The sequence below is a fragment of the Gymnoscopelus braueri genome (genome assembly GCF_963280865.1).
Source record: "Gymnoscopelus braueri genome assembly, chromosome: 2".
Taxonomy (NCBI): domain Eukaryota; kingdom Metazoa; phylum Chordata; class Actinopteri; order Myctophiformes; family Myctophidae; genus Gymnoscopelus; species Gymnoscopelus braueri.
The window spans coordinates 50,318,627-50,336,503 of record NC_137604.1 but is presented as its reverse complement, the minus strand read 5'-3'; the positions used below and the strand labels follow the sequence as shown (position 1 = coordinate 50,336,503).

Below are 17,877 nucleotides of genomic sequence, written 5' to 3'. Positions count from 1 at the left end.
AAGAGATTTACATGTGCTTTTGGCACCATAAGGTTTCAGACAAAGTGCGTAATTTACCAAATAAGCCCTCTTAAAAAAAGCTCCGGCTGATGTAATCAAAAGATTCTTCCGGCTTATGTGACCACATTTTTAATGTGCAACAAACCACAGGTTGTGCTACTGGATTCAATTAAGCTCAAGTGAAATGACTGCTCCATTGAAGTAGTTTGGACAGGACCAGCAGAGCTAATCCTCCAAATCATAGGGTAGTTGTTAAACAACATTTACGAGGAGTGGTGACACATGGCATATCCGGTAGCTATAATGCAAGACTCCTAAAATCCCCTTACCCTACAGTAGAAGGAGACTTATGTATCCAACTCCCTTTCCTCAGTCAATAACTCACTTCTGACATGTATGTTAAAGACTTTTTTTTTTTTATCAAATAGAAATTGATAATTTAGGGATATGAGCATTAGGAAATAAAAATGCTTTACTACCAGGCAACCTCTAGTGGGCAGGTAGCTTAAAAGGCAGTGCACACCAAGTTTATGGTGTGTGGACTGTAACAATAACTATAGTTACAGTATAGTTATAGTTATAGTATAACTATAACTAATTCACCACTGTCATTGTCATAGTTATGGTGTGTACTCTGCCATCCATTTGAGTTAGAACAAATTTTAAAACAATATCTGTAGAGTTATATGTTGGTGTGGACGTGAATGGCCCTCAAGTGATAGTACAAATCCCACATTTCTGTGTGAATTCTTAAATCCAATTTCTTTACTGCAGAGTAGCTATGAAACCAACAACCCTCACGGTACACAACAAGTGACCAAAAAGCCAGCAAGCCAGCAAGCTTTCTTTGACATGTTCAGACTTTAACAGTTTTAAAAAAGGTAGAAGAATTCATCATATTATCAGAAGTCAATGAGAGTGACAATCACTTGAACACAAAGAAGCCTGATTTATATTTCGTTGTATGACAGTGTCGCGCGCCGAGAACAGCAGAGCTACAAGCAAGCTCACAACACGTAGTGATGTGATGTGTTGTGAACTTGTAGATTTTTTGGTGCACAAAACTATACTACAAATTAAGCATAACTTTCACAAAGGAATGATTCATTTAAACTTAATTAGGAGGATGGAATTATTTCCTTTCCTTCAAATCAACCTGGGGGTCTGGTGAAGGGGTTAAGAAGCGGCCTGCGTTGTTTTACAACCACAGGACCGCCAGATCAGAGGAAGAGACAGTCACTACTGCTAGCAGGCAACTGTACAGTGCTTGACTGCATTGATGACCACTGACGGACAATCTATAATGCTGAAAAGACACACTTCTGTATGCCACTGTGGGATTTTGTATGAACTGCTTGCCCACACAGTGATGTGATGTAATGTCTCTCCCCTCTGAAAGGCTTTTTAAAATAAAAATAAAATAAAAAGTTGGTCACAAAAAAGGAGGATGGAATTAGCTCTGAAATAGAATTTACACTAAAAAGTAGCGACTCGACCTGGCTGATCAACAGTTGGGAGAAACACAGCACCAACGCAGACTTACCTTGTAACATGCATCTGTATGCAGACTCTGAGATGGCGTAGATGTGAGGTGGCATTTCATGCCTCTTCTTCCCTCTGTACATCTCAATAATGTTCTCCGAATAGATGGGCAGGTTTTTGTATGGATTTATGACCACACAGAAAAGTCCGGAGTATGTCTGTGGGGAGAAGAAAAGCAAAATCTCTTAAACAATGGGCAAGAATATAATTTAAGCAGTGGATCATGCAGCAGACAGTCAGTATTGTGACTGCATTGTCTAACAGTAGGCTAAACAGGCCTACTGTATAGCTTGCCTAGATGCCCAGCGCACCGTCCTCTACCCACATCTGTACACAGCCTGCTTGCTGACTTTGTGACATTTTCCTGGGATTACAGACAGAGAGATCGTCCTTCCGGCTTCAACAAAAGGTTGTTTAAGAGTTAGACTATAATATGACCTACACTGCAGCATACAGTATGACTATAATAATGCCCAAAGGTATGCTGAAGGCACACAAATATATTTACATATGGACAGGATCAAAGTATCATTCTGGGCACAAAACTAAGGGCTGGCCTCGTGCTTTGTTATGCTGATTAAAGAAACATGAATAATGCATGAATCTGCATGCATGTATTGTTGGACTGCAGGTTGCAGACAAAGCAGACGTCTCCTATTCACCTCTCAACACTTTCTTCAATGACACCACCGCTTAAAGCTGCAATCCAGAACTTATCTGAATGAATAGAACGTAACTTGTACGTATTATTTTAATACAATATACACTTCTAAAGTGGTTAGAGGTGGTGTCCCTACTCTTCCATTGAGAAAATACCCTGGTGTGTGACAAGATACAACTAGTACTATAGAGATGTAGTTGTTTTATCTTTTTAAACTTCTACTGTGCCTGCTGACTTGATTTGAAGTTATTAATTTCACTGTTTTATTATTATTGTTGTTTTCTCTTTCTTTTTATGTTTTTAATCCTGTAGCACTTTGAGATTTGCTTCAAATATAAAGTGCGTTACAAATAACATTTATTATTATTATTATTTTTACTGCCTAAAGCTCATACATGCAATATCGCTCCTGGCCAAGCGGAGTCGGACATTCCCCTTTGCCTGACCCCGGTTGAAAAGTAGATGATTGGTCCGTCATATAGCCGGTTTCATATCCCCGGTAGGACACAAATGCACAGATACCAGGAGCAATATATTACAAGGCATTATAAATAGATACAGTACCCTATCCTTTATATACCAACTTTGCAAGCTGCTAAGGATCCCAGAAGTGCCACATAGGGAAATGCGTTCCAGAAGTGATACAGAAGTCAAATGAAGGGGGGGAGGGACACAGCAGTTTTAATCCATACAGGACATCACGTCTTAACCCGACGATGCAGACAGAATGTGTAGGGCATGTATACTAGAGAGTTAATCCCTTATCCCCTGCATACCATCTTCAGCTGGAACAGGCCAAAAGGATCGGATAAATATGCATGTGTCATGGTTAAATGTTGATTTTGGTCGTACATCCAGGCCAGCCATATCACCTGTTGCGATAGCCCTTTAACTGAAGATGGAAAAGGTGTTGCCAGTGGGGACAATTACTTAAACTTGACTTCCTGTCTGACATTTTCTCTTCTGCTTCTCACACTGCGCATGAACTTTTTTCTCCTTTATTCCCATTGCGATCTCTCTTATGTTGTCTCCATTATTACTCCAGCATTCTCTTGCTGGCCCTTCATTTCCATCTGCTCGGTCCTTCCCTCTATCTCTGCTTGGCTGGGCTGCAAAGCCAAATTCCCCTAATTATGTTGTCTTTGCTGGACAGCAGGCTACAGGGGGCCCAGGGCCTGCTAACCCAGTTGTTGAGTAAGAACAATTGGTGACATGGCCGCAGCATGCTGGGGGAGTGGTTTGCATATTGTGCATCTGTGTCCAATGTCCATGTGAGCGAAGAGACCCCTGAAAAATGTTTTCCACATTTGCCACCTTGCTGGATAAGGGCAGCTTGCATTTACATGTTCCCAGAAATTAAGCTGACAAAAACACAGCCACTGAGATTCTATAAGCACTCGCAAAACCGTTTTTGCGAGGTTCCTGAACCTAGCAATAAGAGTACTGCAAAATAAGATTTTCTGGTATGTACTGTATGTATAGACAGGTTTGTGTGATATCATTGGCATGGAGCAAGGAGTGTGTGTGTGTGTGTGTGTGTGTGTGTGTGTGTGTGTGTGTGTGTGTGTGTGTGTGTGTGTGTGTGTGTGTGTGTGTGTGTGTGTGTGTGTGTGTGTGTGCTGCTGTTGTAACAGATGGCCAGTTATGTATACAACACAGTAAAATTGTGAGTCCTAATTTAACTGTAATAGAAATATATCCCTACAGGCCAATTTGCACGCTGTCAGAGTTTAATTAAGACTCTGTATTTTACTGTGAAGGAGGCGCGCTAAACTGCATTTCTTTAACCACAACCAGCAAACCAAACCATAGCACAAAGAAGGGATACAATAGACTCACTAGACTTATTTACTTACTTACCGACTTACGTTTACGTGTTGCAAGCATCATTGTAAACATTCTAAAAAAGGTCAGTGTGACCGCAAATGGCGTCAACTTGTCTGAAAGTTGTATTCCACAGACCAAGAACTTTTCTGGTCGACATACTGTAGCCCTCCCTACATATTGTAAACATCAACTTGAGCCAACGCCACCACCTCCATCCCATCCCAGGCCCCCTTATGGTGGGCACAGCGCCAGACAGACGGATCAGCGCCCCTGGGCCTGGTGCAGGCCACAGGCAGTGGGGAGAGGGATGACTCAGCTGGCCAGCCTTGACGGCGCTCCCTGGGGGGTACTTGGGGGATTAGAGGGGCTCTGCAGTCGAGGAGCGAGACGCCTACACACAGAGAGATGGGAGGAGGCAGGCCAAGCTCAGAACTGGCCTGGCTATACCAGTCTATTGGGGAGCATTGGGATAAAGCAGTGGTTCTCAACCAGTGGTCCGGGGACCACCAGTGGTCCTTGAGGGGGTTCCAGGTGGTCCCCAGCTAAATGATGGAGAGGTAACCAAATGCACCCTTATAGATCTTTAACTCTTGAGAGTGTAACATTTTACTCTCATTTTACTCTCTCAAGAGTTAAATTATTGTTAAACATCTGCATTACTTAATTTAAAAAAACGTTATTTTGATCAACGTTTGCCTGTTATGTCTCCTATGGTAGCGCATCAATACAGCATGGAATTGTGGACAAAATCTCATCCAACGATAACAAAATATTCTACGTTTTGGGACTGAGAGGCTAAATCTCATCAAATGGTGGTCCGTGGCTCAAATGCCGAATAAATAACGGACCTTGGTATGAAAAGGGTTGAAAACCACTGGGATAAAGGACTGTCCACATACTACTACTTTCACCCTGCGTCCCTATTTTTGGGCAAGTCATTATAGGTGAAAATAGCATATCGAACAAGCTCATCTACAGTACAAGTTCTCATGAGCTTGTAGATCGGCTATTTTCAAAACAGTAGAGTATAAAGAAGGAAAACAAGAAAGAACAACACACACTTGCATGTATAGCGTTTAAAAGTATCCGAGCCTTTAAACCATTTATAACGTATTCAAAATGTAAATACACGGTACTTTTGAGATATACGACCTACCACAACTCTGTACCTGCCTTCTTACCTACAGCTTGGACACAAGGGAGTCCATTTCCACAGTTCAGAGTTCAGCAAAGCTGAAATCAGCTGAAAGGGTTCCCAGCCCTCCGCAAAATCTCCAAATAAATATCTATGAATGAAGCTAAGCAACAGGGCTTCAGTCTCCCTCTGTGGGATAATGGGGGATATTTTTGGGTTCTCTCCACATGAAAGAGTGCTACAGTACACCATTTTGTCTTGGCTGGCCAGGGTTTCCCCAATTTTTTGGAGCAGGCCACCTAAATGGCATTTCCAGCCAGCTACGCTAAATGCTCCATTTCCATTACATAAGGCATTTTATTTCCACTAATGCCTTACTTGTGAAGGATTCCTGAATTTGTTTCTATTGCCTTAATCTCTCTCAACTGAATCTTAATTCAAAAGATCTGCATTTGGTTGCTTAAGAGAAAATAAATCTAGGTCCTAGAAACGAAATGCTTAGGAAGCATCAAAGCAGAAACTCAGAATTAGGGATGTGCATTACTGACCAAAATTAAAGTTGATTATTCTACTGCTATTCATTTGATTATTCCATAATTTGACCACCACTCCAACTGATAGTAGTAGTCAAACACAGCCAATTAAACAGGTCCGTCTTGATGTCTATAGAGATAATGTGTACCGATTTACGTGATGTTTGGACAAAATCTGTAGGAGTAATAGCAAAAGCAATTGTTAGCAGAAATCGGCCTCCTGGTGGTGCTATAACAGGCCGATGTGAAACATTTGGGGGCAGAGGTTCTGCTCTGGCCTCCAGGGAGCGTGTGTGCACAATTACACGTCGATCGGGCCAACGGTGCCGGAGATTAGCTGTAGTGTACACAGATGGACAGACAGACACACACGCACCAGGCCAGGGGTGAAAACATAGCCTCGGCCACGGCTTCGGCCTGGCGGTGACAATTAAGACTTGTTTGAGCCTTTTCAGTCAATTCATTTATATTAGATACAAGTGCTATGTACTGTGAAACAGAATATATAATCATAATGCCTTTATAAACTACTAAGATTTACTTGACTATTCATTCTTTCGCACAGATATACAGAAGTAGGGAAATTCTCTGTGACATAACTTATTTGGACTGGTAATAACGTGATGATGTTTCTAAACAAACGTGATATTGTGATGACTTTCTGGCACCTCATTTGAAGGCTCTGGGCATTCATTTGGAAACATCATCACGTTATCGTGTTCGTTTAGAAACGTCATCACGTTACTGTCCCCACTTCCTTATCTTATCTCTGTGTGAAAGAAAGTCGTTTTGCAAGCAAATCTTACAACTTAGAAGTAGCGCTCTCAGACAGAGTTTGTTTGAATCCTTGCTAACAAACAGAAAGCTACATAGTACATACGGTAGTATACCTTTAAGCGAGTGTCATCATACCAGCCAACTAGAGCTGCATTCAGCAACTTTTTCCACACCTTTCACCCGACTGATCACCCGACTGATCTCCCGACTTCAGTCGACTAACAGTCTGTAGTAATCAGGAAAACAGCGTTTGGTGTGTACGGCCGCTATAGGATCGTGGCTGTATGTGATTGGAGCGTGAATGAGCATGGGGCCGGCCGTGCCTGCATGAAATACCGCAATGCTCCATTAACTTTTTCCTTAAATAGCTGTTCATCAGGCTTTAAACGCCATGGTCACATAGTAGAGAAGAAAGGACCATCAGCATTCTGAAAGCATTGCATGCTGGGGGGCATATACTCATGTCTGAATCAGGGTGCAGTTAGAGTGAGTCTTCAAGCCCCCTCACTGGAGAGCTTTCACTTAAACCTCTCTGTGAGAACCAAACTAACTCACAGAGGTGTCCCAATAAAGAAAAGGGATTGGAATGGAAAGAAAGAAGAGGTGTAATTACTCTTAGGAATTATATTATTCTAGTGTTGTAGAACCAAGAGCGTGGGATGGCACCAGTGGAGAACTGCAGTGTAAACTGCTCTGCTCTGCCTACACATTACAGTGAGTGAGTGTGGTGACGGGTAGAGCACCCTTCCTCAACGCTGAGGAAGACCCGTTGGGTTGAAACGCATCCGTTGTTTCTGTCTGTGAGAGGTAAATAAAACTATGTGAAAAGGACATTCATTGTGTGCTGGCCATTTCAAGACAAGAGCTGTGAACAAACTTCGTTCTACTCTAAAGGTGCTTACATAGAGTTTAAAACAGGGACCAGACATGAACAGACAGACGATCTGGTAGATTCAGCCTTTTAGCCAAGGGTACACGAATCATACCAACCCCATTGTATAGACATTTCCCATCTACTGTGTGTGGACACAAAAACTGCTGCACAGATCTCCTATAGGCAGACTGAGGTCTGGTTTGGGTCCACACAGACACCCATCAGTGTACCTCTTGGTCTTAAAGCAGGGAGCAAGAGTTCTTTGTGACAGTCTTATGAGGACATGATGAGAAAGAGTTTCTTCATCTGAAAAAAAAATAATCATTTGTCTCCTCATTTCAGCCAAAAATATGCATTGTTTTTTTTAACAGGATTACATGATCCGGATTGAGAAAGCTATGAAGAATTCCAACTATCCATCCAACTCAATTTCTAGTTCTAGAAAGAGTCAGGCTTTTTTCCAACATTGTTTTTGAGGTTCTCTTCATATCAGGGAATAATACACTTAATAATGAGGGGATACATTGTCCATCAAGGTCTGCCCCCAAAACCTTTTAGCCATTGTTCTTGTCCTGTGCACTCTGCACCATAACTGCAAAGAGGGATGGTGTGCGTTCAGTGCTTACGTAAGCACACACATTCAATAATGCATCACAGGTGCATTAATCACAGCATCCAGTCCTTTCTTCAGACTCCCCATCACTGACCATTGAGCCATCACTGCATCGAGAATATAGCCGTTCATTAATATTTCATATAGTAATAATAATAATAGGGTGCCGTGATGAGTCCGCAGATGATATGATCGCAAGCATCAAATCTGCCCAAACAAATCTGTAGCTGCCCCCACTTCTTTCCCACTCTCTCACATTAGACATTACTATCCAGTATCCAACAGATATTATTACTCTTTGAAAATGTATTTTTTTAATACTACATAAAACTCATTTTCCTGTTCTAAATGTCAATGCTTTCAAAAAAGCTAAGTAATCAGCCTCACACACACCCACTGCCCGCTGCGTGGTTGGAAGTCATCATGTAAGTTGGGTCAACATTATGCTTTGTTGGCCTGAATATAAGGTCAAACACACATCAAAAAGAGAACAGGGCCATGGAGGGGCTCAGGAATGCTAAGCAGCTGACCACAGTCCTGCAGGCATGTAACCCTAAACTGTTAAACCTCCACCTCCATTAGCTACACACTTGGGGGTACTTTGGCTTTGGGGTTTGGGTCAATCTCTGGGCAAAGCATGGCTACAACATGAGAAAGTCCAGAGCCTAGACTAAATCAAAGTCTGAAACAATCAGACACATTATTCGTGCACATTATTTTGTTGTTGTTGCCGATTAGTTATTTGTGGGGAAAACGTTTACTTTCCAGACCATTTGAAATCTCTCCCCAGCTTCATCACGCTGCTCTCTCAAATGAGCAACCCCGCCCCCTTGTAAGACACCATCACCAAAGACAGACAACATACCCAAGGATATACAGGATATGTGTAAGCCATGACATATAGGGCAGAGACCAGACATTGTCCCACCCTGAGCAAGCACTTTTTGCGACAGTGGCAACGAAAAACTCCCCTGGAAGAAACATCAGGCAGACCCAGACATAGAAGAAACGTCAGACAGACATATGGCACATTTCATTTTCTCCGTTTTTTTCATGGCAGTATGAAGCGCATTCTGTTGCTGTTTTGAATGCAATGCTCTGTCCATCCTGTTGTATTTGGCTTGTCCGCTTGCTGCTTTCAAGTACTGAAGTCAGCTGCAACTCAATTATGTAGCTGTGTGAAGGCTCATGATATGTGACCGACTGTTGAAGGCTCATGATATGTGACCTACACCTACTGTTGAAGGCTCATGATATGTGACCGACTGTTGAAGGCTCATGATATGTGACCTACACCTACTGTTGAAGGCTCATGATATGTGACCGACTGTTAATAATGTAAACAGCTATAGAACACCAGAGTGGAGTGATACACATAGTTAAAAGTCCCAGTGCTATTATACTCCATATCAGACTCATAGGATGCCTCTTCTCTTCTCCGATCAAATGACTTGGTTAGAACTTACTGTTGTATAATAGACGACAATTTGAAAGTCATATTAAAGGGGTCATAGGTGCAAACAGGACAGCACTACGCAACAAACTAACACGCCCTAGAGGTTCACATTGTGTTATTCTGAATCAGGCATTGGTTCAGTGACAGCCGGTCAGAGAAATTCCAGTTAATATGAGCAGACAGCTGTTATACAGTATGCTACCAGCAACCTCAAAGCTCTGTTAAGGCAGTTGGGTTAATGTGTGACTCAGCATGTACCACCCCTAGAACAAGATATAGAGATGGCATCAACAACACTTTCCATTTGAGTGGAATTTTTTTTTTTTTTTGGGGGGGGGGGGGGTCAGGGGGAAATAATCTTTGTTCTTCCTCTTCTTTTTTTGCCATACAAAGGATATTGTGGTCAATCTACTCTACCTTATGCTAAACAACTTAACTCAATTACTGTCCACTATAAACAAAATGAATAATTTAAGCTATTTTTTTTTATCACATTTAACACAACCTTGTTGTGTTAAATGTAGGAGAGAGCTCACATAATTGGTCAATGTTATCAAATCTACCACAAGGGCTGACAGTACAGCTGAGCACGTGCAAAATCATTATTTAGCGTTTTTTTTGTTTTGTTTTTGTTTGACTGTTCCTTTCTTTCTTTTAACTCCTCTCTTAGTCATTCAAAATGAGAGCTTGGCAGGGTGCCATCAGCAGACAGATCAGTGGCCAAGATGGCAGAGGCCTCACAAGCCTCAAGCTTGCCTCCTTATCAAAGCCCCAGTTGAACAAGGCAAGGCACAGGCACATCATTGCTGGTGGGATTGGGCAACGTTTATTTTTAAAGTCTACCACACTAACACATGGGAGAAAAAAGTGGTCAATTATCATGTGACTAGAGGTCATGTTTGAGAATATGCACCTCTTTAAACCCCTGAACCAGTCTGAGAAGATGGTGATTCATTCAGTCTATCCCTGGGGAGCTCACATCATTCACGACTCATTGAGTGATAAACATGAATGCACATCACTAAATATTTCAGAATTCATGAGCTCATTTGCTAAGCTTCCATCTTAGGTGCACGAGGATGAAAACCACAAGCATTGCCTCTAGTGAAGAGGGATAGTCCTGCTCAAGATCTTTCAAATCTAGTATTACATTTAACAAATACTCTTGGGCATGTCATAAATTAATGAAAGAAATGTTCAAACTTTAATAAAATAGCTAAAATACCGACATGCAAGCTCACAGTGCATCGTGACAGTGACTGCCACCTTCATCATTCAAATTATTTACTACTCAATTAGGCATGACGCTCAATGAAGCAGAACATGATTGTATAAAATGATATGATGACATTGTGGCTCCATTCTTTTAGAGGAACCAGGAGTCTCAGGTGGTCTAAAACCTCCCTGTCTAAAGGCTATTCCAGGAATGCATGTCACTAAGTGGGTCATAATCACAGGGGAATTGGCTGCTTATCTAGGACATTGTGGCCAATTAAATATAGCCATGTAATTTCTTGGTCTCTATAATGCAGAGACTGCGTATTGATATTATGGTAGTTTGGAGGAAAATATTTTAGCATTAACATCAAATTGATTAGTGCTGGCTTTGTTTGTTAAATAACAATTTATCTGTGGCCTATGCAACATAAATGTTATTGAATACATTTGGTCTGTTCAATGTGGAAAAGGAGTGATGAATGGCAAGGAGGGGGTGGGGGTGTATGTAGGTGCTTGCAGAGTGTAACAGTCAATCGAACTAATGGATATAATCGGTTACAACTCATTATTTTAATCAAATAATTGATTTTGAGGGGAAATCAGAACTGAACTAATCGCTAAGAAAATAATTGATAGTTTACAGCCCTTTCCTACTTGACCAACTGGCAGTGTGCCGAAGAAATTTGGCACCGATTGGTCCAGTGGTTTGCAAAGATTAACTGCGGACAACAGACACACAGACGGCTCACCCCCACATGTGCCACGGTGCCAAAAATATTTTAGTTTTTTATTTAAATTAAGTTTAAATAAAGGCTTAATTAAAAACTAAATTATGACAAATACTCACATATATGAGACCAGAGTAGTAGCGGTCCTTGAGGTTGTGTAGTACGGAGGCCTCGTTGAGGCAGGTGAGCTCGGCCATGTCCTCCGCCTTGCTGAACTTGGGCGGGTTCATCTTCTGGATGTCGTCCTTGTTGACCACCGCCTTCTTCCCGTTCTCCGCCAGCTCCAGCACCACCTCGTCCCCGCGCTCCTCGCGGATGCTGGCCGCCTCGAATCCATGGCGCTCCGAGGGGATCCACACCAGCTTCTTGGCGGTCCAGTCGGCCTGATTGGCTGGATTGTGGACCACGGCGCGGTCCACAAAGAGGTACCGCTCCGGGTCCTCCTGACCAGTGCGCTGTGACATCACTGCCAGGAACCAGAACCAGAACTAGTAAGTGGACCACCTACAGGGAGAAGGAGGCAAACAATGAGGCTCATTGGACAAGATCCAAAAGCTATTAAAGCCTGATTTATACTTAGTTGTGCTGCAAAATGCCTTGTGAGCTTAGATTGATTGGCTATTTTCGGTGCCCAACACCAGCACACAACTAAGTATGAATTAGGATTTCTCTTATTGTGTTTCTATCTTTAATGTTGTACTGTAGTAGCATCTAAAAATGTAGTGACAAGTCAAGTCTAGAGGCCTAATTGTAGCTAGACCAAATATGGAATAACATTGAATTCTATATGCTAAAAATGTAGTAAAAATCACACCCAGTGTGAAGTGAGCGGTGCTATTTATGAGTTATTAATTTCATCATCCATCTCGGTAGCCAATCACAGCACGTCCTGCGAAGTGACGTGCTTACATTTTTTACATTATTATTAATTTCATCATGCGTCTCGCTAGCCAATCACAGCGCGTCTGCGAAGTTTGAAGTTAATTTCATCATGTGTCTCGCTAGCCAATCACAGCACGTCCTGCAGAGCTTAGCCTATGGGCGTGGCGTCCACAGCATGGCGTCACAGCGAAAGACAAATTTTCGTGACGGAAAGAAAAACTTTCGCCACGGATGGGTCCTAAACCCACTTATAGGAGCGGTTGCACCGCTCAAAAATGCTTTCTGCAAATATGGCCAACTTAAATTACCATAGAGATAATTCACAGATGGTTGCTAAAAATCATACAGTGTTACTTTAACAAAGTCAGGTAAACTACAGCCATTCAGCACCTTCACTCAACAACTGGAGTATTTGGAGTACTGTATATCAGAACATAACCTGCCTCAGTCTCTTTATTCAACGTGTACAACACAGTCCTCCGACAAGTCAACTCTTAATAAGTAGTAATGGTAGAATTATTCTGGAGAGAAGCATCAGCATCTCTCCATGATCCCCAAACACAGTACAATGTTCTTTCTAATCACTGCACCGGAGGGAATTTTGAACCAAGAATGTCATCCTTATTTATATTGTTAGGGAATAGTTTCTAAGAGCATTGTTTATTTCAGCCCATACAGTCTGAACACTCTTCTATCCCTCCATTATCCATGCAATACTAAACCCACTGGTAACTTTGCCTTCAAAAGACCTGGACTACAAATTATTTGGAAGACAACTTGATTATTGAATTACAACACTGCAAAAAATAACTAAAACCACAGATGTTCTTCTTGGTCTATAATACCATTAGGCCTAATCTTTATAACCGATGTGATGTGACCAGTGCTGACTGACAAAAATCCTACTAGACAATCATTAGGCAATACTGTTACCGCAAATTGCATGCCCCATGTGGATGGATGCAAAGGCAAGCTTCCCAAAGGCAATCCAATAAATTGCCACATATCAACAGGACCATTCTGTGTCTCCTCCTGCAACTGATGCATGTTATATTGAAAACCACCCACACAGGAACACTTGCAAATGGCAACCAGTGGTGTAAAGTAACATTTACTCAAGTACTGTACTTATTTAAGTAAATATTTTAGGGATTTTTACTTTACTGGAGTACTTCCAATTTTCAATACTTTTACTCCACTACATCTCAGAGGCAAATATTGTTCTTTTTACTCCACTACAATTATTGATTATTATTACGAAAATAGCCGATCTACAAGCTCTGCTGCGACGCATTGTGAGCTTGTAGATCGGCTATTTTCAAGAGATTTTTTATACATTTTACACATTCGAAAACTTGTGAAACGGGTCATTCTGCATACTGAGTACTTTCTACTTTTGGTACTTTAAGTACATTTTGATACCAATACTTTTGCACTTTTACTCAAGTAAATTTTGAATTCCGGACTTTTACTTGTATCAGAGTATTTCTACATTGCAGTATTGATACTTTTACTTAAGTAAACATTTTTTTGTACTTTTCCCACCACTGGTTGCAACCACTGAAGGTACTTCCAATGCAACAGGGACAATCTTAAGTTAATGTGTGTGCAAACTGCAAAGAGATCTTTAGCTTACAACCAGGGTCCCATGCTTACAATACGCACTGGTTTAGACACGAATCTGGGTCAGGTCACGGGATGGAGGGATCAGACGGCAACGGCTGCAGACTGACTGCTGCTTAAATCTCCACAACTATAGACTACTTTTATCAGTGATCTGCATTGGCCCTGTTCTGTTCCCTTCACCAGTCCTGTAATGAACTGCACCCAGTGGTGTAAAGTAACTAAGTACATCTACTCAAGTACTGGTACTCAAGTGCAATTTTGAGGCATTTTTTACTTTACTTTTACTTCTACTCCACTACATCACAGAGGCAAATATTGTACTTCTTACTCCACTACAATTATTTGAAAACTTTAGTTGGTAGTTACTTTGTAGATTTTGATTATTATTACATTTTCGGCCATTTGAAAATAGCCAACCTAAAAGCTCACACTGTTATTTTCAAAAATATTTTAAAACAATTTATACATTTGAAAACTTGTGAAATGGGACATTCTGCATAATGAGTACTTTTACTTTTGTACTTTAAGTACATGTTGATACCAGTACTTTTTGAATACAGGACTTCTACTTGTAACAGAGTATATCTACTTTGCAGTGTTGATACTTTTACTTAAGTGAAATAAAAATGGGAGTACTTTTTCCACCACTGACTGGACCACGTCATCCTGTTTTAAAACGTGTTATTTTGACGGTCGTTGTGCTGAAGAGCTTCATTTCAACAATGATCAGTGTAAAAAATCGACATCATGATGATGATGATGATGATGCCACAGCCAGGCCACTGAGGCCAGGCCAAACAACTGCAATGGCTAAGGACAACTAGGCAGCTAACGTTAGCCCAAAGTTGCGTGCAGAGTCGGATACCAAGTGGTGGAAAGTACATGTACTCAAGTACAATTTTGAGGTCATTGTACTTTACTTGAGTATTTCCAATTTAAAATACTTTTACACCATACGTACATCTCAGAGGCAAATATTGTACTTTTACTCCACTACAGTTATTTGAGAACTGTAGTTACTATAGTACTCTTAATGTAGATTTGTATTACTAAACATACATTAACCACTTAAGCTCTCTATATATTTTTGGCTATTTGAAAATAGCAGATCGCAATAGCAAGTACCTGCCCGGGGCTGATCAAAGAGAATGCTATGACAGGGGGGGGGGGGGGCATTCAATTAACGTTAGTAAATAAACATCACAGGAAACCAACGGTTGTAAAACAAAAACTATAAAGGCACCCATTTATTTCATTGTCTTATAATTGTTTTGTAGAGTTTAAGATCAGATGAAGTGCAGAGAGAAGCCACGCAACAACACCAATCATGGGTGTGGGTGGGAGTCTCAAAGATGTGGGTGGGGGTAACAAAAAAAACCAAAGCAGACAATAAGGATAAGGATACATCTATACTCTCCCCTCCTTCCCGTTATGATGCAGTCAGTAAATTACATCTGCAGTTCATTTAAATATCGCTTTACTGACACGCAATCCTCTCCCCGCCAGGCCAGTGTTAGTTGTAGAGCTCATGGATAACATTAGCTAAAGCTTGTTGTGTGTGTGTGTCCCTCCATCCATTGAAAAGTCATGGCACACAATAATCCGTTAGCTACCGTTGCTAGCCCTGAAACATGACTGTCATATCATGACAGTCCATGGATGAACTTCAACCTGGTGTTTGCACTTTCTCCCTTTACACATCTACATCTACACAAACGTTCAGATTTAAAATATAGAGGGCTTACCCCATGGCCACGGATGTTACAATTATGTACGGGCCCTTAAAAGTATCCGTATATTCCGTGTTGTTCAATAAAAAGCATTTTAATCCAATCGTTGGCAATTTCTTTTGTATTTTCGCCAATTTTTCATGTCCGTGACCCTATCGGTTGTGAGGTGTATTGCACTCTGATAAATTATAACCATATGTGAGACTGGCCACCGATCGGATTTAAATGCTTTTTATTAAACAATACGGAATATACGGGTACTTCTGAGGGCCCGAACATAACTGTAACATCCGTGCCCATCGGGTAAGCCCTTTATATCTGAAATCTGAACGTTAATGTAGATGTACGGTCTAAAAAGGGAGAAAGGGCAAACACCAGGTCGAAGTTCATCCATGACGGTCGTGACAGACGACCGTCGTGTATCCATGGCTATACCGTTGCTAACCACTCCATCCTTCACCAAAGAAACTATCTCTCAACAACACCTCTTCTTCTTTCCCCCTGGTCTTACCTGGTGCAGTTACAGAAGCAAAACGTGTCAAGGAAGGAATCAGTCGGTGTATATCCAGCAGTTAAATGGTCGTAATCCTAAAAATATCTTGAGAAACATATAGTATATGCCCTTCTTGTTTTAATGCACCCGCTCTCTCATCCTCCAGTGGTACTCTCTCCCCCTCCCTCTCAACCAAACTCTGGCCATGCAGCATTGTTGCCAGATCTTGCGAGAGAAACAAGCAACCAGGTAGGTAGGTAGGTCTAGGAAAACAAGCCCAAAAGAAGCAACTAGGGCAGTGGTTCTCAACCTGTGTTGAGCCTGTGTTGAACCTGTGTTCTCAACATGATTGTTGCGGGGTCCACTTCCCAGATGTCAGTGAAGTGACTATTTAAAGACTTTTAAGACCTTTCTAATACCTTAAAAAGAATTAAGAAAATAAATAAGACCATTACTGCATCAAAAGTAATCAACAAACTATACTATAAAAACAGGTCAAACATTGGCCAAATTGTCAAATAATATAAGAAAGAGGCAAAAAGGCGTTGTAGATCTGCTATTTTCACAATATTTATCTGTGGAACCGAGTCAAACAAAATTGAATGCCTCAACTACTACATTCCAAGTGCTTGTCAGGGTGGGGGGTCCCCAATTCAAATATGATTATTTTGGGGGTCACAGCCTGAAAAGGTTGAGAACCACTGAACTATAGGGCACTTGGCAACCCCCCCTACCCCCCCCTCCTTCATTTTCCTCTTTTGTGTATATATATTTTTCTCTCTTCATACCAGTAACCTGAAAGCTGATTGTATGACATTCTGTATAGTAGTGTGTATATCTATCTGCCTCTTATTTCATCATGATTTGTGTGCATGGGGTTCTCATCTTAAACAAGCTTAGTGCTTAATGAGAGTTCCAGTTTAGTAGACCTTGTATTGTGAATTTGTACTTCCATGTACTGTTATGTACTGTCATGTACTATTCTCATGTCTTACTAAATAAACTACATCAATCAATCAATCAGCACTTTAAACATACTGGTACGGTATATACTGTATACATTGACAATACCCGATCTACAAGCTCACAACGCAATGCCTTGTGAGCTTGTAGATCTGCTAATTTCAAAACAATCTTGAAATAAAAAGTGGAATATTTGGAAGATTTTTTTTCAGACATCCCAACAACACAAATCTGGTACAGGGGCTCCCTCCCTGGCACATTTTCAGATGGGGGTCAAATACACCACTGGTTAAAATAATTAAAAGATTGTGAAGCAAGCCCAAATAAGCAACTACACTTTGCAAACAAGCCCCAAAAAAACGCAACCTGCAACTTACACCAATATGTATAAGCAACTTCACAGAAGAATAAGCCCAAAGTCGCTTATAATAAGCGGGCATGGCAACACTGCCATGCAGAGAGGAGGGACCTGGGATGCGACGCGAGGGGCAACACCCACAACGGGAGGAAGCTGCACTGTGATTGGCTACCACAGGCCGGAGGCTGGGCGCCCATTGGTTCAGAACTATTTCCATCCGAACACTTTGATGGTTGATTGCTGCGCGGGCCGCAACCAGTGTTGCCATTTCCGCTTATTATAAGCTGCTTGTAGAGTCGCTTGTAAATATTGGTAGTTTGCGTGTTGAGTTTTTTTGGGCTTGTTTGTTGTTTCTAAAGTGTTGGGCTTGTTTCCTTGTTTTCCAGTGGTTCTCAAACATTTTCATTTCAAGGACAAGGACCCATAAATTAATATGGGTCAGATCATCAGACCCAACCTTC

General features: G+C 41.4%; 1 protein-coding gene across 1 annotated transcript in view; it reads right to left on the bottom strand.

The window, feature by feature from the left end:
• LOC308074692 (myosin-10-like) overlaps positions 1–16,253 on the bottom strand; it is an 87,938-nt gene extending 71,685 nt beyond the window's left edge. Inside the window, exons 1-3 of the mRNA XM_080414197.1 lie at positions 16,114–16,253; positions 11,484–11,868; positions 1,544–1,700 (exon numbers count right to left, since the gene is read on the bottom strand). Of these exons, the coding sequence (XP_080270323.1) occupies positions 1,544–1,700; positions 11,484–11,828 (502 nt within the window). The 5' untranslated portion in view covers positions 11,829–11,868; positions 16,114–16,253. The remainder of the gene's footprint in view (positions 1–1,543; positions 1,701–11,483; positions 11,869–16,113) is intronic.
• Between the last annotated feature and the right edge of the window lie 1,624 nt (positions 16,254–17,877).